Raw genomic sequence first — 13,123 nt, forward strand, 5'->3', positions numbered from 1 at the left:
CTGGTGTATCCCAAGGATGAGTCCTTAGAACCCTTCTACTTCTCATTTAACTGTTACACCTCAGTGATATCAACCAGTACACTGACAACACCCAGATTCTACCTCATCACCACCTCTTGCAACTCTTTCACCGTTGCGTCGTTAGCAAACTGTTTAGCTGACAAACAATACCAGATGAGCAAAACTTGATCCAATTCAATATTGGGAAGGCTTGTTTTTGATTCCTGTTCCAAGCTCTGTTCCCTCGTTACTGACTCATCCATTTCCCTGGCAAAAGTTTGAGATTACTAACAGCCCATTGGATCCAAGGAAAGTTGGCAAATTGGGTCCAAAATTGGCTGAGTGGTAGGAAGCAGAAGGTAATGGTCAAGAGGTGCTTTTCCAACTGGAAGCCTGTGACCAGTGTTAGGGCTTTTGCTACATGTGGTTAATATAAATGATTTAGACTTGAATGTAGGAGGTTTGATTCGTAAATTGTTCTCCTGTGGCAGCATGGTGGTGCAGTGGTTAGCACTGCAGCCTCATGGCGCCGAGGTTCCAGGTTCGATCCCGGCTCTGGGTAACTGTCAGTGTGGAGTTTGCACATTCTTCCCGTGTTTGCGTGGGATTTGCCCCCACAACCCAAAGATATGCAGGTTAGGTGGATTGACTATGCTATATTGCCCCGTAATTGGAAAAAGTTCTCTAAATTAAAAAAAAAACAATTTGTTCTTCATCAGGTAAGAAAAAGTTCAATATTTCTACCATTTATTTGATCTGTTAGACCAGATGCTGTGTAATACTAGGGGTTGACATTGCACGCAGGTCTGAGGAGACAAAACTGACCAGGGTAGAGGTTTTGCAGTCAGTCAGTGCTACACATTGTATTGTCATTACTCATAACTAGCTTGTGGCTAATTTTCAGCGGACTACTATACATGTTTCATATTCAAAGTTCTACAGCAGCACACCACCAGAAACACCACTGTTAAACTGCAATTAATCTACCCAAATGTGTTCAGTAATACAGTTGGATGTGTGGATCTGTGGCATGAAAGTTTGTTCAAACATTTTGAGGGTTTTGTTTTAACTGCAGTATTAATGCGATGAATGACATTTTACCATTTTTGGTTTTGAATATTGAACTCATGCACGCAAAATAGGGAAAGTATTTTTTTTTGGAACAGGCAAGGTTACAAGTCACAGGATTTTTTTTTGCTGGTCAACTAAAGGAGGGTGGTGCGAGGATGTGCTTTTCGAAGATGCAATTTCTATTTTTTTTCTTTTCCTGGCTGGATTAGAAGAAAACTGGGATCCCTCTACGGACAATGGGAAACTTCCCAGACTACTGCAGTACACACAATTTTGCATTCCACCATGTTGGATGAAGACCCAAACCCCTTGGGGAGCAAGAGTAACCCCTTCCCCTGTTGATTTCTATCATCCTGCTGAGGCTTTTCAAATATTCCTGAGATGAGACAATGAATTCCAATTACCTGTTCTGAAACAATAACTGCAGCAGACAAAATAGAATGTCCCTGGAACATTACAACCAGAAAATTGCTTCAAGGACCATACCAAGTAGGAGACAGAACAAAAAACAATGCTGTACTGAACACAGGCTGCCGAAGCTGTGTACCTCCCTGTCTCTCTCGGATGTGGCTGTGTTTGATTAACAAAGCAACCATCCTGAGAAGGGAAACAAACTGCAAACTCAGACCTTTTCTGGGAAAAAAAGCGAAAGTCTGCTCTATACAACTACACCCAGGAAGACAACTGAACAAAATGGCAACGTGGCACCACCGCATGAGCCAGCCAGGGAACAGCTAACCATAAACTCCTTTCATTTTTTTTTTCCTGAACTGTAAATAATCCTATAAGCCTATCCTCTTACTCTGCGATCAATACTGGTGAGTGAGTGTGGGCCCAGACAAATGCATGAGACTGTATAAATGCTGGTTGCGATTTACTTTTTTTTAGTTCATGAAATATTTTCAATAAACATGTTTTTTGTTGAACCTAAGAAAACCTGCATGAATAACCTCAAAGCATAAATAGTGGGACTCTCACAGAATCAGCAAACTACATTATTGTATTCTATGGCTCCCCTGATCATGAAGACACGCATAGAACGTGTGTGTTTAGCTAGAACAGGTATTTATTATTAAACACGTAGACATGTAACCAACAAACGTATGTACAGACAATTGTATCTCAGTTACTGTAGAGCTAAGCTGTGATGCGACTGTCCTGCCTTCCATCCTACTACCGACTGCCTGCGTCTTGTCAGTCACCTGATACATATATCTGGCTCCATGTGTGTCTGGTTCCACCTCCTGCCAGGAGGTCATAACTGTCATTACATGTATTGATTGATCAGCTTTACACATGGCCGGTTTAGCTCAGTGGGTGAGACAGCTGGTTTGTAATCAGAACAAGGCCAACAGCGCGGGTTCAATTCCCGTACTGGCTTACCCGAACAGGCGCCGGAATGTGGTGACTAGGGGCTTTTCACAGTAACTTCATACTTGTGACAATTACTCATTACTTGTCATTGCTCGTAACTAGCTTGTGGCTAATTTTCAGCGGACTAGTATACATTTTTCATATTCAAAGTTCTACAGCATCACATCACCAGCAACACCACTGTTAAACTGCAATTAATCTACCCAAATTGTTATTATTATTATTACATTGGTACTGTTATATACAGCTATTTCCATTGGTGCAATTGTACACAGTTATATACAGATATGCATTTCACCACACACATCCTCTCTAAATTCACTAAAAGCCCTCTTGTGGTTGGGAGTGGTATAATAGGGGAGCCACTTCATTCCTCCTCACATGGTTGTAGCACAGTGTCAAAATAATTTGAAATAAATAAAACAGAAAAAGCTGGAAAATCTCAGCAGGTCTGGCAGCATCTGTGGAGAGAGTATTTTGTTGTCCCGTAACAAAGCTATAACTTTATAGCTCTTGAGTCTAAAGGGATATAGGCCGGGTTTGGGAGAGGGGGGGGGGGGGGGGGGGGGGGGGTGCGTGTGGTTTGGACCAGGATACTGAACTTGATGATCAACCATGATCATAATAAATACCGGAGCAGGCTTGAAGGGCCTCCACTTGCTTGCATTTTTTATATATGTTTCTAAAGCAATATTTTTAGAACCAGTTTATAATAGGCAATGAGCAGCCTTCATGTAAAATGGGATACCTTATGGCTAATGATACCTTTAGAACATAAGAACATAAGAACTAGGAGCAGGAGTAGGCCATCTGGCCCCTCGAGCCTGCTCCACCATTCAATGAGATCATGGCTGATCCTTTGTGGACTCAGCTCCACTTTCCGGCCTGAACACCATAACCCTTAATCCCTTTATTCTTCAAAAAACTTAGGAATCTTACTAGAATCATGGACTCACACATTAGTAAGTTAACATATCCACTCAGTTTTGACATTTGGAATGCCTTAGCCATTTGCTAAAAGTTACTAACACACTGGCACAAACTAGGTTTTAGCTGTTCCCTGCAGATTTGCTGAAGTAGATGTAACTATTTCTTGCTATTTACATTTTTATTGGCATATCTTTTTATGTTAGTGTATTCTGAGCAGCTTGACATTCCCCTCAGTTGACTTTTTTTTAAACACAACTACAGAGGGAATGTTACTACGTATTTAACACAACATTTGTTTTGCTGAAGGAACTGTGAGGTACGCCACATAATATTTTGCTGTTCGGCACTTTCCTGCCGAATAAATCATGTACCACAGCGTGTCCTGGGATAATTGAATCGGATCAGTTCACCCCAAAAATCTGCCAAAGTTTCAAGAGCCCCTTTCATTTCTGAAATCCTTGACCAATCCAGGTGCAAGTCAAAACTTAGATGTTCTAGAGAAGGTGTTCAAACTGCGTTGGACATCAGTGATACATATTCCATTTTTCACAAACACTCTCTGTCCCAGAGATGACACTTAGGGTTGGTTTGGTACTGAACACCGCTGACGTCCTAAACTCCTTTCATACAAAGCTCTGTTGATGAAGAAGGATGGTTTGATGCCACAATGTGGATTGGATTCAAGTTACTTGTGAATGGACACTGGTCAAATCCAGTTTTCTCTGCCAAATTACTATTTAAATGATTGCTAAAATAGTCTACATGATTAGTCATTATATTCTTTTTCTCTTTCTGTTCTAGACTTGATCTGAATGATATTCCAAATTGCATTCGACTAGTTGCTCCAGATTTGGGAATATTTCTCATTAGCTGCATTACATTAGCCTTTTGTAATGGTTTGACAAAGAGCAAGAAGGCCACACCAAACAAAGAAGTAGAGACCGCTGAATCCAATGAGGAGGTGAGAGCCAATATTTGGGAAGCAGCAAAATATGTTTGTTAGAACGTTATTCATTGATCTCGCATCTGTTTAGTAATGTCGCTGTTTAATATTAAAAGGCAATCTTATTGGACTTCCGGTGTGGACCATGGGGTAAGTGGTCACACACAAGGCAGCTCCTGCCCAAGGTTACAGAAAACAGCTCTTTTTTAATCAATACAGAAGGAATTTTGATTTTAAATAAATGAAAATGAAATGAAAATCACTTATTGTCACAAGTTGGCTTTAAATGAAGTTACTGTGAAAAGCCGCTAGTCTCCACATTCCGGCGCTTGTTCGGGGAGGCTGGTACGGGAATTGAACCGTGCTGCTGGCCTGCCTTGGTCTGCTTTCAAAGCCAGCTATTTAGCCCTGTGCTAAACCAGCCCAGATGTAGGTGAATGTTGGCGGAGTACTTTCCCCCAGGAATGGTATGTCTCTTGGTTACCAGACCCGCAGAAACAATGAACGATTTGGCTGGAGCTGCAGTAAAGACAAAAGCCTCCTCCAGCATGCAGGTGGGGGAAGGGCGAGCTTAAAGGCTTCAAGCTGACTTGAGGGCCTTTATTCAAGCTGAAATCTAGCAGCAGAGGGAACAACTGTGAAAAGATCTCGCCAAGGCCATTGAAGAAGCGGTGATGAGACTTCTGGTGGCGGCCATGGAGGAATAGGTCGCGCATTCGGCAGCTCCCGTCTGGAACGGACTCTCAGACTTTTTTCAGGAGTTTCCACGGGCGTTTTGGGGCAGATTGGTGAAGCGAACACTGCCAAAAGGATTCCCTCTCTGTTGTATGGATAATTGGACCAGGAGTGGCCGGGTGAAGCGTTTAAGTCCCAGCAGACAGAAGCGTGTGGAGCGGGCGCCGAGGCACGGCATGGCGGCCGGTATAGACCTGGGTCCATGGGTGCAGTGGGCACAGGAGCAACAGGAGTTCCTTCGGGGCTGCTTTGCTGATCTTGAAAAGGACATGCTGGCCCCGATGAAGGCATCAATAGATCAAATGATCGCAACTCAGGCAACACAAGGGAAAGCGAGTACGGAGATGGAGAAAAAGCTATCCGACCATGAGGACGAGTTTGTTGTATTGTCTCTTAAGGTGGAGGCGCAGGATGACCTCCACAAGAAGTGGCAGAAGAGGCTGGAGGACCTAGAAAACAGGTCCAGGAGACAGAACTTGAGAATTGTGGGCCTCCCCGAAGGTGTGGAGGGGTTGGATGCGGGAGCATTTGTGTCCAAGATGATGGAGACGCTGATAGGGACGGGGGTATTCCCTCGACCCCTGGAGCTGGACGGGGCGCAGAGAGCCCTCGCAAAGAAGCCCAAGGCGAATGAACCGCCGAGGGCCATGGTGGTGAGATTTCATCGCTTCTCGGACAAGGAACTTATCTTGCGGTGGGCAAAAAAAAAACGGAACAGCAGGTGGGAGATACGCATCTACCAGGACCTGGGTGCAGAGCTGGCCAAGAGGCGTGCTGGATTCAACCGGGTGAAGGCGACCCTCTTCAGCAAGGGGGTGAAATTTGGGATGCTACACCCAGTGAGGCTATGGGTCACGCACAAGGAACAGCATCACTATTTTGAGATGCCAGACGAGGTGTGGTCATTCGTCAAAAAAGAAAAGCTGGACTCGAATTAAAGGACAGTTAAGCTTTGGTGGAATGCGGCGGTGGGGCTGGGTAAGACAGTACCATTTCTAATATAAGATTGTATACAATGTTGGGTGTGTGTAAGGGCTGTGGTGGTGGCTGGAGGGTGCGGTGTTTTCGGCAAAGTTGAGATACGGAGGGGGCCCTTTACTTAGTGTGAATTTGTGAGAAGTTAGAGCCTTGGTTCAACAAGTGTCTCCTCATGGGGCAATGTTAGTGTCTTCTGTTTATTTTTTGTTTCGTATTACTATTTACTCACTGGGGCTGGAGAGGTAGCTTAATTAATTTATTCACGTGGGGAGAAGGGTCCGGACAATGAGGCAACAGTCTGATCGGCGCCAGGGGCGGGAGCTGCCAGGGTCAGCATGGGTCAGCTGACTCGTGTGAGCATAGTGGGGGTCAGCAAGTGCCCAGCTGGTGCTTGGCGGGGGTTTTAGGGTCGTGGGGCTGTGTGCGTGGGGTTGGGGGGGGGGGGGGGGGGGGGGTGGATTCGGAGGGGGGGGGGGGGGGGGGGGAGGGGTTGGATGGGGGGAATGCTACTTTGCTGACAGGAGATATCAATTTCGGGTACCAATTGAGGGTTGGGAGCGGCGGCTCCCTGTGGGGGCGCTCGAGGAAGCGAAGGGCGTGGGCTCGAGGTTGGCCAAGAAAGGGCTATGGCTAGTCGGGGGTTGTTAGCCCCCCCCGTCCAGGCTGATCACGTGGAATGTGAGGGGGCTGAATGGGCTGGTCAAAAGAGCGCGCATGTTCGTGCATCTCAAGGGGTTAAAGGCAGACGTAGCAGTGCTTCAGGAGACACATTTAAAGCTCACAGATCACACAAGATTGAGAAAGGGATGGGTAGGCCAGGTGTTCCATTCAGGGCTGGATTCGAAGACCAAGGGGGGTAGCAATTCTGATCCGTAAGGGTGTGGCATTCGAAGCTGGGAGAATTGCGGCAGATAAGGGGGGCAGGTATATAATGGTGAGTGGAAAGTGGGAGGGGGTCCACGTGGTGTTCGGTCTGTGCTCCGAATTGGGATGATGTGGAATTTATGAGATGCATGCTAGGCAAAATCCCAGACTTCGAGTCACACCACCTGATCATGGGGGGAGACTTTAACACAGTCATTGACCCCGAGCTGGACCGGTCGAAGTCCAGGACAGGGAAGCGACCAGCAGTGGCTAAGGAACTGAAGGGTTTTATGGAGCAGATTGGGGATGTGGATCCCTGGAGGTTTGCACGGCCGAGAGCGAAGGAGTTCTCTTTTTTTCTCCCACGTTCATAAGGTTTATTCCCGCATAGACTTCTTTGTCTTGAGCCGGGCGTTAATCCCAAAGGTGGCGGGGACAGAATGCTCAGCAATCACAATCTCGGACCATGTCCCGCACTGGGTGGACCTGCGGCTTAGTGAGGAGAGAGGGCAGCGCCCACTCTGGAGACTGGATGTGGGGCTGCTGGCGGACGAAGAGGTTTGTGGGTGGATTAGCAGGAACATCCAGTATTACCTGGAAACAAACGATACGGGTGAGGTAGCAGCGGCAACGGTCTGGGAGGCTCTGAAGGCAGTTGTAGAGGGGAACTCATCTCAATTCGATCCCATAGGGAAAAGAGTGAAAGAGCGGAGAGGTAGAGACTGGTGGAGGAGATACTCCGAGTGGACAGGAGATATGTGGAGGCCCCCGAGGTGGGGCTACTGAGGGAGCGGCGGAGTCTGCAGGCGGAGTTTGAACTGCTGACCACAGGGAAAGCGGTAGCACAGCTGAGGAAGGCAAGGGGGCAATCTATGAGTATGGGGAGAAAGCGAGTAGAATGCTGGCACACCAACTGTGAAAGAGGGAGGCGGCAAGGGAAATTGGGGGAGTAAAGAATAAGGAGGGTAACACAGTCTTGGATCCAGGGGGGGTGAACGGAGTCTTTATGGAATTCTATAGTAAACTATACGAGTTGGAGCCCCCGACAGGAGCGGAAGGAATGAGGCAATGTTTGGACCAGTTGAGATTTCCAAAGGTGGAAGAGGACCTGGTGGAGGCGCTGGGGGCCGCCGATTGAATTGGAGGAGATTATCAAGGGTATAGAGGGCATGTAATCGGGTAACGCGCCGGGGCCGGATGGTTACCAGGTAGAATTCTATAAGAAATTTTCAGAAATATTGAGCCCACTCCTGATGAGGACCTTCAATGAGGCTAGAGAGAAAGGAACCCTCCCCCAACAATGCACAGGCTTTGATCTCACTCATTCTTAAACGAGGGAAGGACCCGGAACATTACGGGTCAGACAGGCCAATTTCCCTTTTAAACGTGGATGCCAAATTGCTACCTAAGATTCTGGCCACAAGAATTAAGGATTGCTTCCCAGGGGTGATGGAGGAAGACCAGACTGGGTTTGTTAAAGGCAGAGAACTCAATACAAATGTCCGGAGACTTTTGAATATTATTATGATGCCCCCAAAGGGAGGGGAGGCAGTGGTGGTAACAGCGATGGACGCAGAGAAAGCCTTTGACCAGGTGGAGTGGGAGTACCTGTGGGAAACGCTGGAGAGGTTCGGGTTTGGTGAGGGCTTTATTGTCTGGGTGAAATTGCTGTACCAGACGCCTGTAGCAAGTGTATGTACAAACCGGCTGAGGTCGGGGTACTTCGAGCTTCACCGGGGAACGAGGCAGGGGTGTCCCCTCTCCCTGTTACTATTTGCCCTAGCTATAGAACCACTAGCTATGGCGCTGAGAGCCACGAGGAACTGGTGGGGACTAGTTCGGGGGGGGGGGTGGGGTGGAACATCGGGTCTCGCTGTACGCGGATGATTTGCTCCTGTACATTCTGGACCCCGTGGAGGGGATGGGGGAGGTTCAGCGGATCCTGAGGGATGTTGGTAGTTTTTCAGGGTACAAACTGAACGTGGGAAAGAGCGAGTTGTTTGTGATCCAGGCCAAGGGGCAGGAGGAAAGACTGAAAGAGCTGCCGCTCAGGATGGTAGAGAAAAGTTTTCGTTACCTGGGTATACAGGTGGCCAGGAAATGGGATTCCCTGCACAGGCTCAACCTGACCCTTTATTTGGTACCTAGTTCGATGGACCCAATAGAATCGGAAACTGATTGTTACAGAAGTGGAATATTTAAATGCCTGATTCAGCGTATCTAAACATTACTATATCACATGACCAAGTTTTAAAAAATATATATTTTTATTATCAAATTTTCAAGATAACACCTTTACATCTACATATGTACAATAGTTTACATTATTATATATGTTTATTATTACTACATATATACAATAGTTTATATTATTTCAACCCTTCCACCCCTACCAGTGAAAAGAAACAACAACAAACCCCCCCCCCCCAAAACATCTGACGGTGACTAAATCCCTGAAATAGGAAATTAAAAGCTTAAAAGCTGCCACCTCCAGTAAAATCTTTCAGCCGACCCTTTCATTACATACCTGGGGCGGAATTCTCCGACCCCCCCGCTGGGTCGGAGATTCGGCGGGGGCCGGTGTCAATCCCGCCCCCGCCGTGTCCCAAACTCTCCGGCACCAGACATTCGGCGGGGGCGGGAATCGCGCCGCACCTGTCGGCGGGCCCCCACCGGCGATTCTCCGGCCCGCTGTGGGCCGAAGTCCCGCCGCTGCCATGCCGGTCCAGCCGGCGTGAATCAAACTACCTATCTTATCGGCGGGACCAGGCGGTGCGGGCAGGCTCCGGGGTCCTGGGGGAAGGGCGCGGGGTGATCTGGCCCCGGGGGGGGGGTGCTCCCACGGTAGCCTTGCCCGCGATCAGGGCCCACCGGTCGGCAGGCGGGCCTGTGCCGTGGGGGCACTCTTTTCCTTCCGCCTTCGCCATCGTCTTCACGATTCCCTGCGCATGCGCGGGGATGACGTCAGCAGGCGCTGACGCTCCGGCGCGTGCGCGGGCTTCCGCCGACCTGACCAGCATGCAGATGAGGCCTGCCATTCACAGAATCACAGAATTATACAGTGCGGAAGAGGCCCTTAGGCCCTTTAAGTCTGAGGCATGAAAAACACCTGACCTGCCTACCTAATCCCATTTGCCAGCACTTGGCCCATAGCCTTAAATGTTACGAGTGCTCATCCAAGTACTTTTTAAAGGATATGAGGCAACTCGGCTCTACCACCCTCCCAAGCAGTGCATTTCAGATGTCACCACCCTCTGGGTAAAAAGTTTTTTCCTCAAATCCCCCCTAAACCTTCTGTCTTGTTATGCTCTAAGTGTGGCATAAGTGGCTTCCTGTGGTGCACTTGACAAAGGAAGTTTCAGACGCGGAGATAACTTCAACACGTTTATTAAACTATATACACTTCTATTACTCGGGTTCAACAATACTGCCAACCCTACTATAGCTACTCAGACTGACTAACCAGACTGCTACAATCCACGTGGTGGGAGTGATATTGAATCAACCCTGTGTCTGTACTCACTGACTGTCTCCACTGGAAAGAGACAGATCATGTGTGCTGTGTCCTTTATATATGGGTTGGTGTAATGCTCTCCTATGGTCGTGTCACCTCTGTGTGTATCGTGAATGCCCATTGGTCATGTCCTATCTAACTGATCTATTGGTTGAGTGTGTGTGTGTGATGTCTCTGGTGCTCCCTTTAGTGTCTAGCTAGTCTACATGTATTTACATTAACCCCTTCTGTATTTACAGTGATGCACATCACCACACCTTCTGCCTCTCACCTTGAACCTTTGTCCCCGTGTATCTGACCCTTCAACTAAGGGGAACATTTGCTCCCTGTCCACTCTGCCCATGCCCCTCTTAATCTTGTACACCTCAAAAGTTCAAACCCATGCCTCCAGTCGGTGACCAGAACACCCAGCCCGCAATGGGAAGGACAAAGTCCTTGAGGAGTCTGGTGCCTTAGATCACTTGGCAATCCTGACCAGCATTCATATCACCCGTGCCCTTATACCATTCAAATCATGCTGCCAGTTTAAATTACCAATTTTATTCTTCGGAAATCTTTCTCATGTTTAGCTGGTGATTGTGTTAGATAACTTCAATTGTTATTAACTTGTTGACACAGCTCCTTCTGCAAACTAGATAAGGCTGCCTATGTGGGCCCATGACTGCTTCATGCTCCATGTGAGCCTCCCTCCCGCTCTTCTTCATCCAACCTCATCAACATTTTTAACTCTTTCCTTCCCCCTCAGGTTTGTCTTGTTTCTCATTTGAATACATCTATGCTATTGGTTACTTGAAGCAAGTACATCTGTGCTGTTCATTACTTGAGAATCAAGTTCCACATTCTAACCACTTTTTTTCTTGACTTTCCTGTTGGATGTATTAAAGGCTCTCTGATGGCCCTAGTTCTGGTTCCACTGCAACTGGAAACATCCTGTCTTCATCTATCACATCAAGCCTTTCATAACCTCATGGGGGAGGTTGAGGGGAAGATGGAGTCCTCATGGGGCAAGTTGGTTTGTCCAATGACAGTGAGGTACATACCTTGGATCCAGCAGTGTAGTGGAAAGGCACTTAACTCCTGATCCTGCAGTTTTATGTCTCTGTTTTTCTGGCTCGTTTCCTGTGACCTGGGAAGTCCGGGTGATCAGAGTTAAATTTCAAATGGTGACTGGAAAGAAAGCTCACAGCTTCATTATAATGTTTAAAGTGGCACCCTACCACCTTTGAAGCGGGTTGATCAGCCATCCTCTCTCATCCCACCTCCGTTAAAATTGGAAAGTGGTGGATTGAGGTTGGGATTCAGATTAGAACACTTTAACCTCACATCCTCTGCAAGAATCCCAACAAAACCCACCCATTTTTAGGGATTGAAATTCCCTCCTTTGTTCAAACTCAAATATCCAGGCCCTGAAAGATGGAAGGAGTCTTTGTACACATATCGGATTTTATTTATAGAAACACAAATTGAATATAATTATAATCTTTATTGTCACAAGTAGGCTTACATTAACATTTCAATAAAGTTACTGTGAGAAGCCCCTAGTCGCCACATTCTGGCACCTGTTCGGGTACACAGAGGGAGAATTCAGAATGTCCAAATTACCTAACTACACATCTTTTGGGACTTGTGGGAGGAAACCAGAGCACCCGGAGGAAACCCACGCAGACTCGAGGAGAATGTGTAGATTCCACATAGACAGTGACCCAAGCCGGGAATTGAACCTGGGACCCTGGAACTATAAAGAAACAGTGCTTCCCACTGTGCTACCGTGCCGAATATGATAGACACGCAAACATAAATGCCTCTTTCCGCATGTTCATACTTATGTTCCAGATAGCGGGGGTTAAAACAGCCCTGACGTCTCCTCTAGCCACCTATCTGTAAACAGAAAGGTGTTTTGATTTTTGATTTCCCCTTTATAAGAAAAGGTATTTTCCCAGTTCTTCAGTTTTTGAGTAATCCAATTCTCTATTCATAACCCCAGAGCAAACCAGAGACGGGGTAAAATCAGAGGTTTTGTTTATTTTACACACACATAAAACACAATAAGAGGGTTCTCCTTTTTTTGCATTCATACAATGAGAGATAAGAGGAAGGAAGCAACAATGACGACAGACAAAAAAATGCTTATTGTTTCACATGAGTCCAGGCTCCAGAATCAAACACCAAATGGTGTATTCCTTCAGAACATTATGCTGGATAATCCACTTTTCCAGTGGTGCTGACTTCCATGTTGTGAGAAGCATCTAGAGCTGAATTAGTTTGTAGTATGCACTGATTCAGAAGTTCAGACAGTGTAGATGACGGCCTGGCAATTTAAACCTGAATAGAACCCCAGTTTAGCTGGGGTTTTGTTGATGGAAGATGGCAGATCTACTCTTTCAGCTTCACAAGGCAATATTGCAGGTTCGAGGTGCTTATGGGGAGGGGGCCCATGTGACAACTCCTCCTTCTTCCCTTTGGTTTGGACAAAGGGTGTATATTTCTGGTCTGGAGTTTTGTGATGGCTAATATTTCATCAATTAATACGTTTACCAGATGATTCAGGGTCTTTTGTTCTCTCAAATGGATTGTCTTTATTGGTCAGGGTTTACCTTAGAAATATAAAAGGGCCTTTGTGCATTTCCTTGAAATTTGATTTCTGTTGTAACAGGGGCATTAGTGCATCTTTGGAGATAGCAAAGATGTTGTGGTTTTCTGAAGGCTCGAATTTC

General features: G+C 46.8%; 1 protein-coding gene across 4 annotated transcripts in view; it reads left to right on the forward strand.

Annotated features, from left to right (window-relative positions):
* The window catches only part of piezo1 (piezo-type mechanosensitive ion channel component 1), a 359,497-nt gene that overhangs the window by 152,228 nt on the left and 194,146 nt on the right, over positions 1–13,123 (forward strand). For all 4 annotated transcript variants that reach the window (XM_038806434.1, XM_038806438.1, XM_038806437.1 and 1 more), the window contains exon 5: positions 4,177–4,336. In XM_038806434.1, coding sequence (XP_038662362.1) covers positions 4,177–4,336 — 160 coding nt within the window. The remainder of the gene's footprint in view (positions 1–4,176; positions 4,337–13,123) is intronic.

This window comes from Scyliorhinus canicula, chromosome 9 (assembly GCF_902713615.1).
Source record: "Scyliorhinus canicula chromosome 9, sScyCan1.1, whole genome shotgun sequence".
NCBI lineage: Eukaryota > Metazoa > Chordata > Chondrichthyes > Carcharhiniformes > Scyliorhinidae > Scyliorhinus > Scyliorhinus canicula.